We start from the raw sequence: 23000 nt of genomic DNA on the forward strand, positions 1-23000 counted from the left end.
AAAGAAATTTTTTTTCCCCCTATGGTTATGTTAAGTGAGTCAGTGAAACTATTCACAAGACTTCAAGGTCAATAGTGATAAAGAGAAACCTTTTTTGAGGAGTTATTACACACTCAGAATCAAGAAGCTGTAAAATTTGAGTGCAAATGGTTGGGTGTGAACCTGTAACCCAGCACTTAAACCCTGAGTTGTGGGAGAGTGAAGCATCTCCATTTTCTCCTGCAAACGAGGCCTTTGCAGTGGCCTCCCTGCACAGCTGCTCTGAGCTGCCAGTCTCTGTTCCAACCTCTCACATCCACTGAATGGATGCTCCTGGAGTGGGGCTGAAAATGTGTGCCTGAAATGGTACAGTCTGAAATGCTGAATCTCCAGGCTTTATTTAAGGTGACCTATTCTTCTTTATTCCCTTCTGCATTATTATTCAAATGGTATGCATGATTTACCTCTACCTAACCTGCAATTAGTATTTATTGAAGGAAAGCCATCTTTTTTTTCATTTTTTTCCCACAAGGCTGGAGAAGCACATATATGAAATAATTTCACAATGATTAATTAATTGCCTGTGATAAACGTTTTCAATTTTGTGTTAAAAATTTGACCAGATGCATAAAGAAAAAAAAAATTAAAGCCTCTTTTCTTGGTAAATGGTAAACTGAAGTACAAAATACTAATAAGTAACTTTTGAAACATTGTACTTGTACAACACATATTTTTAAGTAAGTATCAAGTTTAAGAATTTCTCTTCCTTTTGAATGGAAAAATGAAAAAAAAATTAAATACTGGCATTCTAGAATATCCCCTTTTTTCCAGTGCTATTATGTTTTACTTTGCTATCACCTCTTTGCATGAAGGGATACTCTGAAATATGGACTTGGCTGAGGGCACTTATTATAATTAAGGAAGTTGATGGCAGTAAAAGCAAAACAGTTAAAAATGTATTAAAGGCATAATTCTATAGTATTAAAATAATAAAGCAGCCTCTCTGTAAATTAAATTGAGCCAGGATGAAACCTTTAGTTTTCATCAGTATTTCTGTGGAACCACAACAAAAATAAAGGGAGTGGAATACAGCTGTATTGGTGAGAGTAATGTTTTATGGAGTTTAGATGCACCAAGTCTGTGTGGTTTCCTGGTGGGTGCGGAAACAAATCTGCAACAAGTGACAGATCTTAAAAGCCACGTGCCTGGCTTTTAAAAGACAAAAATGTGATAAAAAGGGTTGACACAAATGCTTTTGGGATATTTGCATCCACCCTGAAGAGCTAATTCTTAAACAGCCATAGCTTTCTGAAAACTGTCAAGAAAAAACTGATTTCAAAGGCACAAATAACAGGAATATATGTGGTTGCTGTATTTCAGATGGAACTGGATGTGACCAAAATGCAGCATTTTCATTATGCCTATATAATGGTGATGTTGAATTAAATAACTCTCCCTTATAGTTAATCTGATATTGTTAATGGATAAATTTATCCCATTATATAAATCCTCAAAGTACTAAATGATGCTGTTTAAATTGCAAGATCACATTTTTTGAAGTACTGTCACAACCCATACTATTGTCTTGGCATTCCTCAAATATTCTTTGATAAGCTAACTCATCTTTCTGAATTATTATAGTATTAGAATAGCACCATAACTTTTCTAGAGAGATTCCTAAGTTCTTTTCTAGTGGGAGAAGGAACTGAAGGAAATGAAGTTATAGATACTAAATATATCTATGTAGATTTTAATATATCTCTTATGTAAACATCTATAAGAGATATATTTGCTTGTATATTTGTTGTGTAACATGCATGACCTGCTAGAGAAGCCTTACTTCTCTCTGCAGCAAGTGGGAGTGTGTGTGTCTGACACACAGTTCCAAAAATTAAAGGTTTCAAATTCGTGATGAGCTAAAATTATTCTTGCATGTGTGAAAACCTATTTATCCAACACCCATCGGGTCCTTTTATAGCTGTGTGATAGCGACAGAGTGCAAAGCTTGCTCAAACAGCTTAAATTTAACCAATTTCCTTTCCCTTCTAACTGCATGTCAGGTTCAATAAAACCTGTTTTCCTTGCAGCCAGCAGCAATCTCAGGTGCAGCTGAGTGTTTGCAGGAGGCTGGAGCTGGGTGCCAGGGCTTGCCAGGCTCCCAGCAGGCAGGGGCTCTGCTGCTAAGGGAAATGGCCACATTCACACCTTAGACTTGTATTCTTGTGGAAGACAATCTCAAGCAACCAAGAGATGTTATATTGCTTTTTACTGTCAAGACCTATTTATTGTAGTTTCATTTTTTCCTCTAATAGCATTGAAATTTGGAATTCACATATCTTGTCAAAAGTACTGGCCTTGGAGGAAGTCCCCAAATCCTGCCTCACCTTTCATTTACACCCCCAAGTCACCCATCACTGTATGGATTTGGTGGCTTAAAAGGCTCTTCTAGGAATTTGCCATGGCAGATAATATTTTTTCCATAGTCCAGAAAAAGTAGATTTTGTCTGACCCTTATACAACATTTCTGACTGCACAATACATTTTACAATCATTGTTCAATCCATTTCAAAACACTGAATTATTGCAGACAAAAAGGAATAATTCCATATATTGGCATTTTAGGTAGAATCAGTTTTATTCCTAAGGTAGTATTTAAATTTATATCAGGGGCCAAATGCATAAGATTTTCTTTAGTGGTTTTCCAGTGAATAATCTTTTCCAAAGTATACCAGTAAATAGAGATAAGAAGGAAATTTATTTCAGCTGGCTGGTTTTTATGAGCATTTTGACCAGAAAAATGCTAGTTAGACTTGGAGAACTCGCAGTAGGTGATGATTTTGCATGTCAGTTGTGCAAGGCCAGGCTCTGCTAATGTGGATATGTACAACTGTGACCTCAGGAGGTTTCACACAGCTGCCCCCAGTGTCTGCTCCATTGCTGAATTCCACCCACATGGCTCCCCACTGTTACAGCAGCACTGCCTCATGTTATGCTTAGAGGGATCTGTTATCATCTAGTGCAATTCAGTACAGAAAGCAGCCTTGTTATTTAGATAAAAGCCTTACCCAGGAAATTGCAAGATGCCAAGAAGCATACAAATCAGCAAGAGAGAAAGATCACCAGGCTTTGGAGTAGCCTCCACAGTCAGCAGAAACTCACTCTGCAAAGCACTGAAAAGCTTGGTATAATCCATTCTAAGAGAGACTGAAAATTCTGCCATAGCTCTGGATGGATTGCGATTATCTCGAGTGGCTGAATGTGTTTTAATTGAATGCCATATATTCTTTATGCATGATAATGTTAAAATATAATATACTTTTTCCTTACTCCTGTATCTCTTTCCCTTATTCCTATACATCCTATACTTTTCCCTTATTCTCAGTAAATTAGGAGATACAATAATCATAAGAAGATGCTAAAATTTGTGGAATGAAATTCAAAGTTGATGCCTCTGCATAGCTATCACTGGAGCTTTGTGTGCTTGAGGGGTACTTTTTCATTATTTGAAACTGATCTCTTGGAGCAGAGCAGTCACAAGAATAAGCCATAAAATTTCATTGCCTTAATTTTGGAGTCTCATCTTATTCTGCTGAATACAAATATTCTGCTTCTGTGCTTCCCCCTGTTTAAAGGGCCTTAAAATAAGGTTCTGATTTTGCTGGCTTTTTCTCTTTTTGCTAAGCTTTTGCAGGCTTAGCACTGCAAAACTGATATTTGTCCTAACTCTCACATCTGTATGGATGCAGCACCACAGGTTTAGTATAACTCTTTGAGCTGGGAAATTAAACCCTAAAGGATGATTAAGCCACATCAACAATACAAGATAATTAAATATGTGATTACACACTTTTATTTCTGCTGCAGGGAAATAGCTAATCTTTTTAACTATAAAAGCTGGGATATATGCTCAAGAATACCATCTCTGCAGTGCCATAGTGCCACTGTTTTTAGCATTTTTCTGTTCTACTTCTAATTTCTATTGGTGAGTGCCAGTTATAGAGCATTTTTGGAATGGCTTTTACAAGGTAATTATTGAATTTTAAGAACTTATTAGATTAAACCAAACTGAAAAAATACTATATACCATGAAAAAATGTGCAAGAACATAATTCAGAATGCAAAATCTTTTAAAAATAGGAAAAATAGTTAAATCATCTCGAAAACCCCTCTATCACAAAACAGAAGATTTTCAAGCCCATAGAAAAGTAATTGCAAAGATCTCACTCTCAGGTGAGGTAATCAAACATCCCAAATGTACTTGTGGATGTGGTTTAACAGATACTCCATTGCACACCATCTCTCATTTGTTGGTGCTTTCAGGGTGAGGAGAGGTGCACTAGGCATGGCTGGCTACATTGCATCCACAGTTCATGTTCTCCTGAGAATGCACCCTGCACACTGACAACATTTTGTTGTAGCTCAGTTGTACTCAGGACAGGCTGCTCCATTTTAAGAGCATTGCCTGTGGATACAGGGATGTGTATTTGCAGTATCTAATTCACTGCAGCCATTGTAGCTTTGGGCAGAATTTCTGCAAAACTGCAAATGAAACAACCCTGACATGCAGAAATGAGCATTTGTTATCTCACAACTTTAATTTCTCAGTCTGCTGTCAGCTGTTAAACTAATAAAACCAGGATAGTGATGATTCATAATGGACATAATATTTTCTTTGTTTGCCTATTCAGTGATTTTTTTGTGACTACCTCAGATTCGCAGTGGACACGTAAGAGGAAGCAGAGAATGATAAGAGATTTTATTTTTTGTCTTAGCTACACAGGAAGACCCTAGTGGCTACTCTTGAGATAACTGCAAAGGCATGTATTTTAATGCCATCTATTTTTAGATGCTGTTCATTTTCACCTCCCCCACACATTTCCCTCACTTCTTTAAGAATCATTCTTGCTCTGCTTCCCATGCAAATCTCTTGCTGTTTTCTAAGTCTCTATTTCAATTATGTTAAGCATATTAAAATAATATTTAGATGATTAATTGAAGCTCTGAAACACTCAGTAGCTCCAAATCTAGAGTTGTCTTTAGTTGTTTTTCCTCCTGGCCTACACCAACTGTGCCTTTAAAAAAATGAGAGGCAGGTGGTATTGATGCCTAAAGAGGCTGCCTGGAACAGAGGCTAGACAATGTTAAAGGAATAAAGTAGGGATTTATTAAAAGGCCTTTAAAGGATACACCTTGGGCAGTACAAGAACTCAGCTGTGGCTCTACCCAAGATGGACCCTGAGTCACAAATTTTCACACTTTTATAAGTTTCAGTCCATTTACATGTTGGGGTTCATTGTCCAATTACAGCTTCAGGTTATGGAGTCAGATCCTCCCAGTTTGCTCTCCTCAATTCACTGTTTACAGTTTTTGGGCCCAAAGCTGCAATGCTGTCCTTGCTGAGCTTGCACTGAGGAAGAGATATGCATACATATGACTGTGTTTGTAGGTATTTACTGCCATGCAGATCTAACATCCTGGACATAAAAGGACTGGTTTGATTATGTCCTAATAATGGAAGTTTCTGGCCTAGGCCTTTCCCCTCCCTGAACAATGTGTTGGTGTTTTATAGAGTGTTTTTGTTTTAAATTCAAAAGTCTCAGAGAAAAGGAATAGACCTGACTATTTTTAACAGACCTGGCTAATAAGTTGTATGGCAGGCTGTGCCAGCCTGAGACAACTTCAGCAACATTGAGGTGGCACTGGGAGTGTCACAACATGACCCTAATTTAATCGTGTTGTGGTAGTCCTCACTGTTGGACTCTTTCCTTCCCCAGCACTGGGAGGTCAGTGTCACCCCTCCGTGCAAAGGCACCAGCATGCCCCTTCCTCCTGTGCTGTGCTCCCTCCTCCCTTCCCTTTGTTAGAGGCTGTGCTCCTTCCAAAATGCCATGTCACATGCTCAGTCTGCTGTCACTGACACTGCTGGATTAGGGCTCCCTGAGAGCTGGGATCCCAGTTCAACCTGCTTTTAGAGGAGCTGGCAGTCACCCTGCACTCTAGAACTCTGCATAATCAATTCTCATGGTCTGGAGAGTCACTGAAAAATGAAGTTAATGCAGTTTGGCCTTGGGGAATCAAAAGGCTACAGAATCTGACACAGTCACAGCAGGCTCATGTTCATGTTATCAGCTTATTAAAAATTCCAGTTCCCAGTCTAGGATCAGTCATAATTCCTCTGGACCAACTTAGCAGATGGGAGCCTATTACATCTTCTGTAATGAAAGCCTACTGAGAAATACTATTAGTTTAATATTAAAAATTGTTTTGAATGAATTGAAGTTAGATTCTTTTCCACTTATCTTTATTGGAGAAGAGACTGGTATAATTAGCATAAAGCCCTGCAATCATGAATTTTCTGATGCAGTTCTGTTGAAAAATACTGTTATCTCAGTTACAGATGTACTGAGTAAGTAGATGAATGTAGCAGATCTAAACATATGACTGTGTTAAGAGGGTTGGGTGTTGTTTTTTCTTTTTTGCAGCATTTCTGGATGATGAATGTATAGGGCTAACATATGGAACAGCTTCAGTCAGCAGTGCATCCATGGCATAGCTCAGCAGAGAGAAGCAGAGGTGTGGGCTGTACGTGCTATGATCTCCCCTGGCAGTGAATTTTGTGCCAGTGCTTATAACTTCCATCTAAACATGACTTATAAAGAGTAAAACCAGTTTAATAGCAGTGAGATTGCAAAGGATATCTGCAGAAAATAGGAGGCATTGAACAATTCCAGGGAAGCAAAACTAGAGTGTCAATTTTGTCAAAACTGACAAAGGGTGCAGATATCTGAAGTGTGGGAGAAAGACTGAGGAGTAAATGGAAAAACAAACGTGGGGAGGAGAAGGCACAGGAAAGAGGCCGTGCAAAACAAAGTGAATGTATCAAATTCAGGCCAATAGAAATCTTAGATTCACCTGTAAGTTGGAACAGCAGGGCTCAAAAATCATTTGGCTGTACATAAGCATGCAAAAGAATACTTGCTGCCAAAAGAACCTCACTCACTGTGAGGTGTTCTGAGAACCTCAGACCACTGTGCATGTTAAATGTAAGTAACTTGTTTTGCTCCCACTAAAATGCTATTCAGTTTGTGAATCAAGCAGAGATGCAATGCAGTTCTTTAACCACCAGCAGCAGCATGATACTGGGTATTTCACCATGTTTGTAATTGTTTACCATTTTCCATTTTTAAAGCTAATTTAATTGGTCTCTTTTACTGGGAAGACAGTAAAAGATCTTTCTACACAGGTGAAAAGATGTAAAGTGTTAAGGTTGACAAAACCCTCACTACAGCTGTCTGGGATTAGGTGCAGCAAACTCAGGAGAAAGCTAATGAGTATAATGAGCACTGATTAGAATAAATTCCAGCTGTAACCCAGTAGCTCTGTTTCTGAGAGCAGAAGAAATTGGTTCCCCTATGTATACTCCTTTTTGCTCTCACATGGAAATGCAGCATGTGTTTCCTGGAGATTGATTTTCCTTTCAACATTCAGCTGAGCCAGGGGAAAATTAAGAAAAATAAAGTAAAACCATTATTGAAAGAAAAGCATTTTTACTGAGAACCCTGTGTAACTGATCCCTTATTCACTGATCCTGCCAACACTGATGGAAGTTTAGCGATGCACTGTGCAACTGAAGTCAGGGTTTGATTGTCTCAGCAAGATAAAATTACTGAATCCCAAGGAAGGTAAACAGGGATCCAGCACTGATCCATGTTCCCAGGAACACTTCATGCCAAGTGCAGCCAGAAATGGAAAAATGTGCTTGGAGTGATGCAGAAGTTTGACCTAACTCCCTGCTACCAAGAAGGGAGGTGAGATACAAGGAGTAGGAGGGAGTCTTACACCAAGCAGAGAAAATGATCTGTAGGCTCAACTGGAGCCTTTATGGATAAAGTGCCTCTGGATCCAGCAAATCATTACTCCTCTCTTCAACACTGAGCAATACAAGATAGAAGTCCAGTATTTTCTCCAATTTCTAATTTTTTAAGGTACCTATGATGTTAGAAGGTTACAGTGACTGATGTGAATATCAGCTAAAGTACTAACCCATGCAATCAGGGACTCAGAAGGCTGCGTGCAGTAGTCTGAGTAGCAAAACACATAGTAAAAGTTTTGTATCTTTTGCATTTCTAAAAGAAAAAAAAAGTAAAAATTCTGGTTTTTTATATTTAAAATCTTGAGGATTAATGTCTCTGTAGGTGAGAAGACAGAAGAGTTCAGACCTGTGGCCCTAAGGAACATTGCTGCTTGACATGAAACAGCTTAAAATATTCAGATTGTGCTAGACTTAATCTGTGACTAAAGCATTTTGCTAGGAAGCTTGATATTTTGATACAGGGGAAGAAAGCTAGGCTGCCCTGTTCTAATATTTGAGTTAAATACAGCTGTGTGTTTCCTTGACAGCAATGTATGTGCAGCTCCATAAAGAGCAGTTCTCAGACTGGTGTTTGAAAACTCAGCTCAGTAATTCTGATGTGTTGGTACAGTTGGAGAAGTTACATTTTGTACTTGAAGATGCTGTAATCAGTGCGCATTCAGTCTGCAATTCATAGGCTGAAAATAATAAATTCTGCCTTTTTATTTCAGTACTTGGTTACCTTAAGAGTAGTGCCTGAGAAGATTGCAAAGTAGGCCAACTAGAATTGTAATTATTGTGCAGAAATTGCTTTGTAACTTCAGTTTCCATAGCATTAAGATCAGCATTGCCTCTCACCAAAAATCCAGCTCATTTTGCCTCAGTTCCAGCATACAGGGGTAAAGCACTGTCCTCAATCATCATTCATGCTGAATTAACTGAAAACCCATTTCCCATGTCCCAGTATATCAGTGCTAGTCATGCTTGAGAGGAATTATTTTCTCTATTTCTTACCAGTGCTAGACATGCTTGAGAGGAATTATTTTCTCTATTTCTTACCACCTATGCTCTAAAAAATTTCCAGTCTGCCATGATTTTTTAAAGTTCTTCCCACACAGTGCAGATGCTGCACATTAGCAGGTCCCTGTGGGGCAGGACTGCAGTGCCCACAGCTGGTGGAGCTCCACTCACCAGCCAGCCCTCCCTCCCCAGGCTCCTGTCCTGCCTTTTGGCTCTCAGATCACATCCAGGTGGCTTGCTGCAATGTGTTCTACAATATCTACAGTGCACTGCATTTTCCTGCAGGAAAGCAACATCTTTGAGCATTCACCACTGGAATTTATAAAGGGCTATCACTGCAGAGATACCACTTATGGCAATTTTAGGGCTGGATATCAAATAAAGAGCCTTAGATGTGGGTGGAAAAACTCCATTATACTGGCCAAAAAAAGGGTTCTCATCTCCATATGCCTTAGGAAAATCTGAGTCATGGGTTTCAAACTGTGCTTGTTACAGGATCTCTGTTTCTGTATCTTCAGCCACATTGTTGTGACCTATCTGCAGGGTCAACTGCACTGTAAATATTTAAGTATTATTTAATATGGATAATATTTCCACTAGAAGATTGAGGCCATTGAAGATGAGAACTTTCTTTCAGTAAGAGGCACTTAATTTGCTCTGTTGTTGAAAAAAAAATTGGTTGAACCAGATGAGATCTGTATTTTCCTTGCAGTGCCATTCAAAATTATTATAGCTCTCCATCTTAACTCATTTTGGACATGGTTGTGTAGTGCTCTCATGCCTGAAATGGTCATACAAGCAATTTTTCTTGCTCATGGGCAGTTTTTTGCAGCCTGTACAGAGCATTGGCGTGTTGTGGCTTAGATTACTATTACTACTTAGGTTACTATTTTAATCCAATAAATTTTGTTTATACTGCAGTATAGAAACATCCTTAGATTGCAGTAAGAGCTGACTAAATCAGACTTTGACTAAATTAGACTCAGACTAACCCTAGTGGATGGATGGCTTGGTGTTCTGACTTTTATAACTGACTCCAAAGTAAAAAAGTATCATCGTTATTATTAAAGGGATAGTGGACATACAGATTGCATTGAGAAAATCTTGCTAGTCTGGAAGTTCTTCCAATAGTGAGGAGGGGCAAGTAATCACAGAGAGGTTTTCCTTCACTGATCTTCTCCTTTAAAACTTCTCTTCAGATACGCTATTTAATTTAAAGCTTTATTCTGTCAGGACTAATTCTACAAGGTAACAATAACTAAAAAGGGCTCCATATGACGGGTTCCTTTCATACCTCCTCCTGCGACTAACATCATCTCTCCTTTGTACCTCAGAATCTAGAGCCCATGTTTCAGGGATAGATTTGCCACATGATATCTTTGCCATAATCTACAGATACATCAGATCCCTGGATTGCTCACAAACTCAGGATTTTGAGTTTCTTGTGCTATCAGAATTTCTACACGGATATTGATATGCTCCTCTAATCCTCTAGCTCCAAGCTCCATGTTAGTTTTATTGCCCAAGCCTTTGGACACTGATTAAATCAAAATGTTCTTGCAGTTGTGTGGTCCAGGTGAGGAGTCTGATCTCACTTCATGCCAATGAAGTAACTGCACAGGTCAAGTTTATCACAAGGATACAGCAATAAGACACAGAGAAACACAAATACTAAAAGTAGATTATTTCCCCCTTCCAAATCATGCAGCAGACCACACTTGTCAAGCCTGTTTAGAATTAGCTATTTTAAGTATTTTTATATAGTTCATATAACCCCTACTTATTTAGAATCCAGTATTTAGACCAAAAAAAGCACAGTTTAAAGTAGCACAAGTGTTAAGCAGGGAGAATTAGTGAGCTTTTACTGTATACGTGTGTTTTACCTGGAACATAGATTAGACACTGAAAAAACAGAGGGATCTGGATAGATTGGAGCACTGGGCCAGGATTAATTTAAGGCTAAATGCCAGGTTCTGCTCTGGGGTGCTGGCTGGCAGCAGTTCAGGACTCAGCAAAGTGCTCTGGCAGCCCAGAGAGCAAAGCATGTCCTGGGCTCTGCCAAACAGTGACCAGCTGGTCAGAAAAGAGGATTGTCCTGCTGCACAGGACTGTCCTGAGCACTGATGCAGCATCACCTGGTGCTGTGTGCACTTCTGGACCCCATCTTTTAAGAAAGATGAGAAGATCCTCATGTGTGTGCACAGAAAGGCAGCAGAGCTGGTGAAAGGGCTGCAAGGGAATGTCCTTTGAGGCATGGCAAAGGACTTTGGGCCTCTTTGGTTTGTGGAAAGGGGCTGAGGTGACTTCATTGCCCTCTACAGCATCCTCCAGAGGAGAAGTGGGCAGGGAATGCTGAACTTCTCCCCAGAGAAGGTATCCAGTGATAAGATGGTTGGGAATGGTTCAAAGCTAAATCATGACAGTCTGGATTCAAACTGGACATTAGGAAGCATTTCTTTACCAAGAGCATTGTCAGGTGCTGGAACAGTCCTCCAGTGGCAGTCAATACCCAAGCCTGTCAGTGTTTTAAGAGGCAGTTGGATGAGGGCCTTAAAGCATGCTTTAACTTGGTCAGCACTAGGTGATTGTGGTAGGTCCTTTCCAACTGAAATAATTAATTCTAAAAGCAATATTTGATTTAACAATGGGAGATATTTCATGGCATCCAGCTAGAAAGGGCTAATAAACCAGCAAGTGCTTTTTATAAATAACACTTTTAATACCAATACATTATCTTTTAGTGCACTATGTGACTGCCAAGTTAGTAGAATTATTTCCCTTTAGTTTTGGTAAGAGCAGGTCAGAGTCTAAATGTTTGCTTTCAGTACACGTTAAAGAAATGCCTAAGCTGAAAATTGAAAAGAGGTCCCATTTACTGCATAGTGATCAAAGCATAACCCCTTACTGGCAAGAAAAAGAAATTGAAAACTAATTTCAAGGTTCAGGATTAATTCTCTGTCAAATTGACAGAAGAGAGCCTACACTAGAATACATTTAGCACAAATGTAGAACCTTCTCTTTATCTGTTCTTTTCAGAGTGCAACTTATTACTCTGATTTCATGGTTCCATAGCATAAGCATTTTTAAAGTTAGCTGTCTGAATTTGGTGAAATATCTACAAACACAGGCTTTTTACCAAATGAATCTATCAGATTGCTTCCTATTAACATCACTGTTCTCTGCTGATGACCTTTTCCTGAATGTGTGTTTTTCTATCTTCCCTGCAGTAATTGCTGGAAATGATTGTCATGTAAGGAGCTGGCTATGGCAAACAGGAAACATCAAAGCACTGCAGCCAGCATGCTGGATCACAGAGCCAGAGCTTGCCCGACTTCATCTCACAATAGGGAGCCTGAAAATGAAGAAAGTGACCTTCCCATAGAAGATTATGCAGCAAAGGAGGCAGAACTAGCAACTGTCAGAGCAGGTAGTCCTACCCCTGTGGAACATGAGTGCAATGACCATAGTGGAGATGGTGACTCCAGCTCTGACTATGTAAACAACACTTCAGAGGAGGAGGACTACGATGAAGGCTTGCCAGAAGAAGAGGAGGGGATCACATACTACATCAGATACTGTCCAGAGGATGACAGTTACCTGGAAGGAATGGACTGCAATGGGGAGGAGTATGCTCCCCATGAGGAACACCATGTTGAAACAGATGAATGTCAGGAAGCTGTAGAAGAATGGGCTGAAGGCAAAATTCAGCACCAAGATGAAAATGAGGTGATGGACAGGCAAGAGTGGCAGGAAGGTCAAGATAATGGCATTCAGATTTTGGAGGATGAAGCATCATCTTTGGAGATCCAAGACCAAGAAGAAAACATTCAGTACTGTCAAAGTGAAGGTGACTATCAGGACTATTACCCAGCAGAGGCTAATGGAAATTCCCAGGGAATATCACCATATCATTCTAGAAAAGAGGATGCTGAGCTGGAAGAGCAGGAAGAGGACATTGACCAGATTGTAGCAGAAATCAAAATGAGTATGAGCATGAGCAGTATTAACAGTACAACAGAAATGAGTCCAGAGCACAGTGGGACTGAAAACATGGCACATGACTACAAAGAGACTTGTTCAAAGGGAGAAGCTGTTCACAGTGCTAACAGGCACGAGGGGAGGCCAAAATCACTGAATATCCCATCTGCCTCTAAGCACAGTGCAGATGTGCATCGAGGTTTTAAAGCCAAGTCAAGATCCCCAGAGGACAGACAGAAGTGGCCACAGGAGCAGGTATGAGTTGCTTTTTTTAAACAGTCAGAGGCATTGTGTAAGAGTTACATTAGTTATTCCAAACAAAATTAGCAATATTTTTCTATCTATTAATATGTAAATGTATTAGCAGTATGTTAAATTTTATTGTAACTGTATTCACTTAATCACATTGTGTGTTTAGAAAGAGGTGCTAAATGTAATCAGCAGATGAAGAGATTTAGCAAAGAGGTTTTGCACAGAGAAGAGACAATTCAAACAAAGGTATTCCAGATACATGGGGCAAAACCAGTTTCTTTACACTATTTTCAATCTGCAGTGACAGTCTGGAGAAACTTAAAATCGGGGTCAGCATGGAAATAGTAGCATTTTTTTCCCATTACTTGCTCCTGTACCATTGCCTTAGTGGTTGATAATTTCTGGTTTTGATAGAGTGTATATCAAATCTAGATACTGTATATGTTAAAAAACCTTCAAGAAGGTTGCATATTGCAATGGATTTTTTTTTTACTAGCTGGACATATCTTGACCTTGACAAGGAGGAAGAAATAAGAGCTTTACACTTACCACAAATGCTGTTAAGCAGTTTTATCACAAGAATGATGTAGAAGTTAATTTAAACTGTGCATGATCTTTTCTTGTTCTAATGCTGAGTGCCAGAAAAAGAATCTAAGAATGAAGCTCAAGCTTTTCTAAAGAGAAAGAGGGGTGACTTTTTCCCCTGACATTTCAAATTGAACATGGTTGCTTCTTAGAGAGATATACCTCATTCCCTCATGCCATTTTAAAGCCTTGACTTTGCATCTCTAAAATTATATGCAGTTGAATATTAGTTATCTTCTGCAATGAACAGAGCTACCTAAAAGAGGTAGAACATAAAATGTTCTTGGATCATAAACTACTAAGGATAAATGAATTATTTTGCCTTATCTTTAATTAAAATGCTTTATTAAACTTCACATGCATAAGTTTCCTGTTTCAGCTTTATCAACTCTGTAAATAGGATATTCTATAATTAAGTGCCCCACAGTTAAACAATTTAGTCTAGGTGATTCCATTAAAATACATTAATTCCTCTGGAAAACAGTAAAAGGAAATCAAATGCTTAAGTATATGCTGATGAAACAGGTCGACCTTCATTATAATTGTGAACAAAAAAAGTCTTAGGGGGATATTTTCAGATTTCCCATATCTGCAGCAAGTTTTTAATATTCATTATTACATTCCATTTCCAGAAGTATAATTATAACCAAATTGTGCAACTTACTATATTCAGTGCCCTACTGCCAGCATAGAAGTCCCTTAGAGACTAAGCCTGCTGATGCTGAATGGTTTGAACAGCTACTAGGTGTTGGCTGGGAGCACAGAGGCTGAGGTAGCATGTTCTAGACTCAGTGATGGACTTTCTTCCAAAAGCTGCTACTGGGAGTGTTGTTCCTTGCAAGTTCTCAAAGTATTTGCAGAACAAAACATGAATTCCTGAATAAGAAAGCATTCCTCAGTGCTTGACTAAGTAATTGTTGGGTTTTTCCACCCCACTGAACATTGCCCATTCAAGACAATATTCGAAATAGACCTTCATTTCAATAACTTTTTGTTGTATTGAAACTTATTTATCAGAAGCTGAGCTGAACTGCATTTGTCATTCTTAATAGACTGCTAACAGCTGAGGGCTGTGTAACACCTGGGTATTGATTTAACTGTCCCATCTGAAAAAATCCAAAAGTGCCTAAATATTTCTGAACTGCCTGTCTGAGCTTTGATTGTTATTTCCTGTCAGTCTTGGAGCAATACTTTAATCTTATTTAATAAGGAGGCAAGCACTGCTGTGATAGGTAACCCCAGGCTGGATAAAGCCACTGAACTTATACCACCACTTTTAATAGCAACCACAAACTCCTGTCTGAATGGACAGAGAGCACTGGACAGTACACAGACTTTTATTCCTTCAAACATGGAGACAGGAAATTAGAGATACAGCAGTACAGGTATCTACTCCAAATCAGGCTGAACTGGGTGTCAAGGCAAGCATTTCACTTATAAGAAAGGCAACAAGGCACAGCTGCTGTGGGCACTTCACTGAAGAGCCCAAGCCTGCAAGGTAAAGAGTGTGAAGTGGTATTTCTTACAGAGATACAGAGGCTCACAAATGGTCAGGAGATAATTGTCCCTCTACCCACCCCAAGCCTTCAGGGATGTAAAATAAAGAATAAAAAACAAGTTCAATAACCTTTGGTAAGCATTACTTGAATGTGTGTGTCATGACTAAACTGGTCTTACCTTGCTGTGTTCTCACCTACTGCAGATAATCATTCTCAGCTTTACCCACAAATCAGGCTCATGGTGAGGGCATTAGAGTAAGAGTTGAGTACCTCTTTCTGCCTGTGAGACAACTGTTCACTTTAAAAATTTAAAAGGTTTATTAAAACCTCAACAAAAATACAACAAAAGGACTAAATAAGGGAAAAAACTGCAGCAGTAGGACCAAGCTACCTTCCAGGCTGCCTACCACACAGCTGCTTCATCTCTAAGGTGGCTCTTCAGTCTTTTATACCCCTGGGGGGGCTGCATCAGCCAACCCTGGCCCCTCCCACAGTCTGTCAGTCAGCTCTTCTGTGCCATTTATCAGTGGAATTGCTTTCTTGTCACTTGATTGGAGGTCAGGTGTTGCCATGCCTCACCCCCCAGCACCAAGCTTTTCCATTCCCAGCAGCTTTTCCCAAGCTTTTCCATTCCCCCATGCAAGGGACACCTGTGCACACCTTCTTTTAACCTGGCCTAGCCAGCCCTGGCTGTCTGATGGTCGCAATACAGGGGGGGGCAAAAGGGAACTGTGGGGAGAACAGAGGACATCTAAACTACAATAACATAACTACACATCAATAAAGCTTCTCTTAATATTCACACAATACTCATCTCTTAATTGCAAGAGCCAATCATCTCATTATCCATGTAGAACATGCCCAAGTTATGTTTTTTCTTAGCAGCTCCTTAAAAGTTCTAAGCAAAGGTGTGGTTGGATGTTTAGCATTAATGCTGGACCTCAAAGAATTGAGATAAAGTGTAGAAGATTTTGTTTTTCTTCTGGGGCATTCAATTGGTTTAATATTTACTGTGAAATATTTATTTATTTGTATTTACTATGAAATGTCAAAGGGATGGATGGAATTAGAGCACTACCTAAATGAACCTGTCTCATTTGTGAAACCAAGATGGCCATAATTCTAACTACAATATTTAAACCAACTACAATAATTCAATTTCTTCCATAGTGAAAGGAAAAAAAACCCAAGGCTATTGTCAGTAGGTTTGCATGCTAAACTTACTGCTTGCAGAGAAGCTGCATAGAAGAGCCTTGGTTTTGTCACCTTGCTAAAAGAGCTGTTATTGTAAGCGTGCATCTCACGGTACAAAAGATCATGCTGAAAGGGATAATAGAGGCACACATACTGCATATAGAGCACTTTTTTGCCTCAGTTATCTTTAAATAAATGTAGATTTAAATGCTTCTAGATTAAATCAAGATATACTACGTGTATGTCAGTTTTTGTAAACAATGAGCAAGCAGGAAGGTGCATTTGTTGCTTTATGCACATAGCATGCTCTCCTTAGCTTTTTCATGTTTCTCCTCCTCTCCTTTCCTGCCTCATAGGTAGAATTACTGCTTATTTACATTTACATTCCATTAAAATACACAGCTATTAATTCTTAGCTTATGATAGGTGCTAACATTCTTTTTGCAAGACATTTGCTAAATAACAAGTAAACAAATGTGATTTTAAAGGTTCCTATTGCTGAGTTTGCCCCAGAAAACAGTCACTTTATAAGAAACACCTAACAAAGAAAAACAAAGTAAGCATCTTGTTTGACTTTCAGTGTGGGCCAGTTTCCTATCTTAAATACAAGTGATCAGGCTTCAAAACTTCAGGGATATATGAGCTTGGCTTGATTAGCCTTTATTTGTAAATACTTCTAGGGAAGCACTAAAGGAGATGATTAGCACTAGACAAGTCTGAGAGAAACCTAGAATGTGAGAATGCTGAGAATGTGTCCTCTCCTACCTTATTCAAGGAAATCTTATTTACCAACAATAATAGAAAATGTTTTTAAGAGCACCAACACCTATCCCACATCTAACCTTTTGAAGAAACAGGAATTTGCCATGAAATTTGCCTCCTTTACAAAGGAGGACCTCAGAGGAAAGTCTGCTTTTCAATGATGCTGCCTGTGACACTGAATCCTACTGCTTCTCATTTCTCTACCATTCTTTCATAACACTGGCATACCTTTGAGAACCTGACCAAATATGCTTGCACAAACTGCCCCAGTAGGAACATCACAAGCTCCTGCAGTGACAGTCTGCTTGCACAACTTTCACAGAGGCTGTGTCCTTCTACTTCTTCAACATGGAGCTCCAGAGACAGACTACAGATCCCTACAAAAATCTGTTAAAGAAAATTTAGCAAAGCCATTGTATTTTATCTCTTTTCCCCCTCCAAAACCTTTGCACAGGTCAGTGCTGCCACTGGGCTTCTCTTGCCTGTGCTGGTAGAGCTCAGTATTGACACAAATATTTATTTCCTTCTGTCAGCATGGGGACAGTGCTCTGCTGCTGCAGAATCCAAATCCAGGAGTCTTTTGTCTGTAAAAGATTTCACCTTTAGAACAGTGTGAAGAAACTAAAACGATAGGCAGTTTGGAAAATGTGTTTCTTAGGAATGTCTTGCTGGAAGTCAGTCTGTATATTATGGGATACATTTGAGAACAGTTTGTAGAAAACACAAATGGGTGTAAATGAAGAGTATCAAAGAAGGTTTCTGCATTCTCCTGTGTGCCCTAGGCAGCTGCGGGGCAGAACTAATAAATATCTGTTACCAAGTGACAGTTCCCAAAGTTACCAAGTACTTACTGAAAGTGCTAAGCTGTTGAAACAGTCTCAAACAAAACCAGTTTCTCTGAGCTAATTGGCCGAGTCACAGAGTTTTAGCAGTCAGCTCCTGACACCAGCAGACAGCAAAATCAATGTCTGCTGCCTAAAGATGCAGAAGTGACAAAGTCTTCTCCAGAAGTTTAAATCAGAAGGCTGCATGTGCTCCTAATTACATCTCCCTAAAAATTCAGCAGAGCTTTTTCTCTGAAACTCATCATGGTTCTCCATTTTAAATATATGCAAGGACAAAAGAAAAGAAAAAAAAAGGTTCTTTGAGGTGGTAAAAATAAATTGGAAGTTAAATTAATGTCTACTGAAATTTGATAGAGTATTGAAATAATTTTGTGGAATGCTTAGACCTCTCAACTTACTCTGACTTCTCTTTTCCCAAACTTGACTTGTTTACTTGGAATTACTCATCAGAATTTTATTTCTCTTCACTCCTGACGTGTACTAGCACCACCACTGAACTAACACATAAGGAATGGAGTCTTTTTTGAAAGAAGAGTGTGAAGGCTGACCTTTTTTCCTGTGATCAGATAGTCATTTCTTTCTTAAAGTCCTGCTTACTACTTGGGTGAATCTTTGCTTTGTGTATGTTGTCTTACCTGACAGTTGTCACTACTGAGCTCTAATGTGCCTGCTTCATTAGCTGACTAAATATTAGTCATAGGAAATCATTTCTCTGGAGGTGAGCATAAAGACTTGTTTTGCCTGCAGCTGCATACTGTGTTTAAAGGTCAGAAGCCAAGGAGCTACATTCCCACTTAACATTCAGGCTGACCCTTTCAAATAATCCTTCTGTTTGCACAATTGTTGATAGAAGTTTTTATTTCTGAAGCTTTATAATGGAAGTGGCATTTTGGCCCTATTTTTATACATTTTAGAGAAACTAAGATAAAAGGGAAAATTAAATATCCTAAACCATAAAAATTTGTTCCAGAAATCACCTTGGTTTTCCAGATTTGTAACACTGAAAATCTGGGCCATGAAAACTTTCTCAGTACTTAGAGGACACGGGCACTCTCCATGCTGGGTGCTGGTGTTGTGTGACTTGGGTCAGGTCTGGAAAAGAAATTCTGCCCCTGCCACTACTGGAACAGGAAAAAAAGGAGTGTTCTGCAGTTTAAAATACTTAGTGTTTTCTTTGTGTATGATTTTATATTTTCTCTTTCACATTTCTTCTGAAGCCTGAGGTTGTACTAATCTAATCCTGTAGATTTGTTTGGCCCACAAGGAAGGAGATGCCACAAAGTATCTCCTACAAACAGAATCCTACATTTAGTGCTAGAATTCTGTTTTTCAGATCAGAGATGCCCATTAGGGCTGTTTTGATTTTGTACGATACTGGGAATAAACACATTAAAAAATTCTGACTTTGCTTTCTGATTTATTTGAACATGATAGCATTTGACTTAATTTCATATGAAAAAATTGCACTGACATAAAATAATTTATATTTAAATCAGTACTGTAACTGCTACTTAATGATAATTGAAATGCCTTATTATTTACATGATAGTAGATACTTTATTATAATTAAACAGCTTAACATTTTTATGTGAAACTGATATTTGCTAAATTACAGTAGGAAATACCAACTGCTATATCACATTATAATATTTTGGTACCAGTAATGAATACTGATTGTACATAAATAACTTCAGATAAGTAATGGATGTGAAATCCTTTCTTTTTTCCTGCAGATGTGCAATGGTTTAGAGCAGCCCAGGAAGCAGCAGCGCTCAGACCTCAATGGCCCAGCTGACAACAACAATCCCCCCGAGGTAAGTCCTGGGGCTGCCAGGGGTGCTGCCTGCAGCCAGCTTCCAGCAGGGACAGCAGCCCTCACACTGTCAGCCTTCTCCCTCTCTCACACAAACCTCAGCTCCCTTTCTTTTCCTGCACTGACAATAAATACCATATCTGCCTACTCTGAAAAGGCTTTGAACTATACCCATGAATTTTTGCTGCCTCATTCATTTTATGTAACTGTCTATGGCATGTACTCAAGCCCAAATTTTTCTGATGACATGCAGAGTAGGGAGAACACTTCAGAAGTTCTCTTTTTGGGTTATTGGAGTGCAAAAGTGGCATCCAAAGGAAATTGTGTTCTGCTTCCATTCCTCCCCCACCCCTCCCAGTGTCAGTCCTGGCTTAGTCAGCTGTGAAGAGACACAGTGATAGACAGACCTGCTCCTGTCACTGAAGACTGGAGCAAAGGAGACATCTGAGAATGCAGAATTGAGTTGTGCTTGGGGCTAGACAAAATGAAATGAAATTGAGACTTAAAAGCAGAAGTCTCTTATCTCTAAACCATAACATATTTAGCCTGTAGCCTGTTATATTAATGAAGAGGCACATTTCTAAAGCCTTTTCCCATAATGGAGAAATCAGCCTCTTTCCTGGAAATGGGAACAACTGAGGAGGCTGGCAAAAGACAAAGAATGGAAGGACTGTATCTGTTCTAGGGACAGCAGCCTAAGAAGAACACTGTTATGGCCCCTGCTAAGATTAAGTGTAATTCTATATACTGAGCAGTCAGGGACAGTTCTTTTCATTCACAGACCCAGAATCTTGCTTTGTAAAACATTGTTAAATATTCTTATTGGAAATCTGGGCTATCACTAATAGGCAATGTGATCTAATAGGCAACTGATTGTATTGGGAATTGCTGGTTTGTATTGTTCATTTGACCTCAGACTTCCTAGGCCATTTCATGGTCTTCCTTCTGCCCCCCTTATTTTTTTGTTTGGTGGGATCTTAAAGTACTTTGGGACTCCTAAGTACAGAGCACTGTGTAACAGTTAGGTTGGGTTAATGATTGTGATGTGCTGTGTGCTAAACAGTGCCTGTGTGACAGTGGTCACCTGTTTAAATATAATAACAATTCACTTCGTTGTGTGAAACTTATTTTGTTACAGCTATATCATTTTTATTTCTCAACAGACAAAGAAAGTGTCTTCCTTTCCAAGTTTTGTTGATGGTAAGTTTGACATAATCCATAATTAAAGTAGGAAGAAGTGGAAGCAAATACTTTAATATATATAAAAGATCACAGTTCTAAAAACCAGTCAAACCCAAGAGAACACAGCTGAGAAGTTTGAGTATGGAAGTATTTAACATTTTCACCCTCCTTATGGCAATGGGAGCCTGGTGGTGATAAAAAAGGAGGAGCAGGTAGAGCTCCCAGAAGGATTCAGGTGAAAATGAAGAACAGCTACAAATCTGGAATATGTTAAAAAGGGAAAAAGGGTGTAACAGTGGGCCCCAGGAGGAGGTTTATGAATGTGTAAGAGCACTGTGTTCTTCAGGGCCCATTGTTAAACTCTGGGAACCTCTGCTGTCAGCACAAATGGAAATGTTCTCCCATAATGACCAAACAATGGTAATCCAACCTCTGTTCAGGAGAGCAAAGCTTTCACATGTTTCTTCAATCTCTTCTGCAGTGCTATTACATATATTCTGGTTGAAAAAAAAATTATTAGCACAATCAGGTGAACAGAAATAAAAGAGGATTGTACTGAGAAACATTACCATTCTCTGATTAACAGACAGCTGAAAAACCTTTCACAGGGAAAATGCACACAGTTCTTCCTGCAAAGAAAATGACTGCACTCTAAAGTGAGAAAAGACAGTAGGACATTTTCAAGAATCTGATCCTTCAGGTCTGCCATGAACACACACAATAGAAGCCTTAAAAGATTGTGAAAAACTTAATTTCTAATGCCATTCTCAGCTCAGGGAAAACTTAATTCAATTTAGAATAATATTAGGATATCCAACACATTTTTCTTTTATTCCCTGATCTCACCATCTTGACAAGTATTTTTTGTTTCAGTAATTTACTTAAAGAAAGTTCAAAGATTGCCCCTTCAGGTTGACACCTGAGGGATATCACATGGAACACTTGGCATGTACTGGCTAACAGGCCCCACATAGAGGTACCTTTAAACACATTTCCCAAGAGTGGCAGAGACAAGAAAGGAAGCTGATGCTTTGTAATAAGCATCTGCTGATTGCATGGTGGACAGGCACAAAGCAAGGCCAGCAGGTACAGAACTTTAAAGCAGCCGAGACGATTCCCCCCTTGTGGTGCTGCAGATACAACTGCACATTTTAATTTTACTGGGATAAAAAGGTTATGTCTTTTTCTTTACATACCAGTCAGCTCACTACTCTGCTGGAAAGGGGTCAGGATACCCTTTACATAATATAATACAATACCTTTTTTTAGTTCAATCATTTTGCTTGCTCTGATTTTTTCTGTAGTGGCACAGTATGTGAGGATAAGCTATCTATTAGGCTTTTTCTATTGCAGGTATTATATAGCATTGTCTAATACAAATAAATACATGGCTCACTAGGAGCTTATGATAGCTTACATGACTGCTCTCTGAACTCTGAGAAAAGCACAGTTTTTATTATTAATTTGTATGTAGAGTCTCAAAAAGTACAGGACCCTTCTGCACATAAGAAAAGATGTTGCCAGCTAACACTGCTGCTGTTCCCTGAGTTTTGACAGCAATACCACAGCCATATTCTGTTTTATATTCCTACTCTTTTTAAAGCACTTTCAGCATGACTCCTTAACTACAGCAGCTATATCTATACTTCTATTAATACATAATATTTTTCATATGCCATGTAAGCAGAAAAAATATCTTTTAATCTATCATAAATTAATGTCCTTTACTGTTAGAATTATTTTAGTAGTAGTACCACCACTACATGCTTGTAGGAGTAATTAGTTCTATGCTCAGTGGTTCTGGCTGTTCTGCACTCTGTCCTAGCACCATAAATCTTATTCCCTTACACAGTAACGAGCAGGATGAAGTAAATAAATCAGAATATGGAAGTAGTAGATAGGCATTCTGGAAGGTGATCTATGCCCTGTGTCCATTTATTCCTTATGAAAAATCTGCTGCAGTGCCACACATCCCAAGGTCTCAGTGACTTCTGATAGTTCAGCAGGAAACTGAGCTCTGTGCTCAGAGTGCAGTCTCT

The 23000-nt window shown here is 39.0% G+C and overlaps 1 protein-coding gene across 2 annotated transcripts in view; it reads left to right on the top strand.

Annotated features, from left to right (window-relative positions):
* Positions 1–23000, top strand: part of APBA2 (amyloid beta precursor protein binding family A member 2) — an 81728-nt gene that overhangs the window by 35452 nt on the left and 23276 nt on the right. For both annotated transcript variants that reach the window (XM_063169542.1, XM_063169543.1), the window contains exons 2-4: positions 12079–13084; positions 19700–19780; positions 20943–20979. In XM_063169542.1, coding sequence (XP_063025612.1) covers positions 12116–13084; positions 19700–19780; positions 20943–20979 — 1087 coding nt within the window. In that variant the 5' untranslated portion in view covers positions 12079–12115. The remainder of the gene's footprint in view (positions 1–12078; positions 13085–19699; positions 19781–20942; positions 20980–23000) is intronic.

Source organism: Melospiza melodia, chromosome 15, assembly GCF_035770615.1.
Source record: "Melospiza melodia melodia isolate bMelMel2 chromosome 15, bMelMel2.pri, whole genome shotgun sequence".
Lineage (NCBI taxonomy): Eukaryota > Metazoa > Chordata > Aves > Passeriformes > Passerellidae > Melospiza > Melospiza melodia.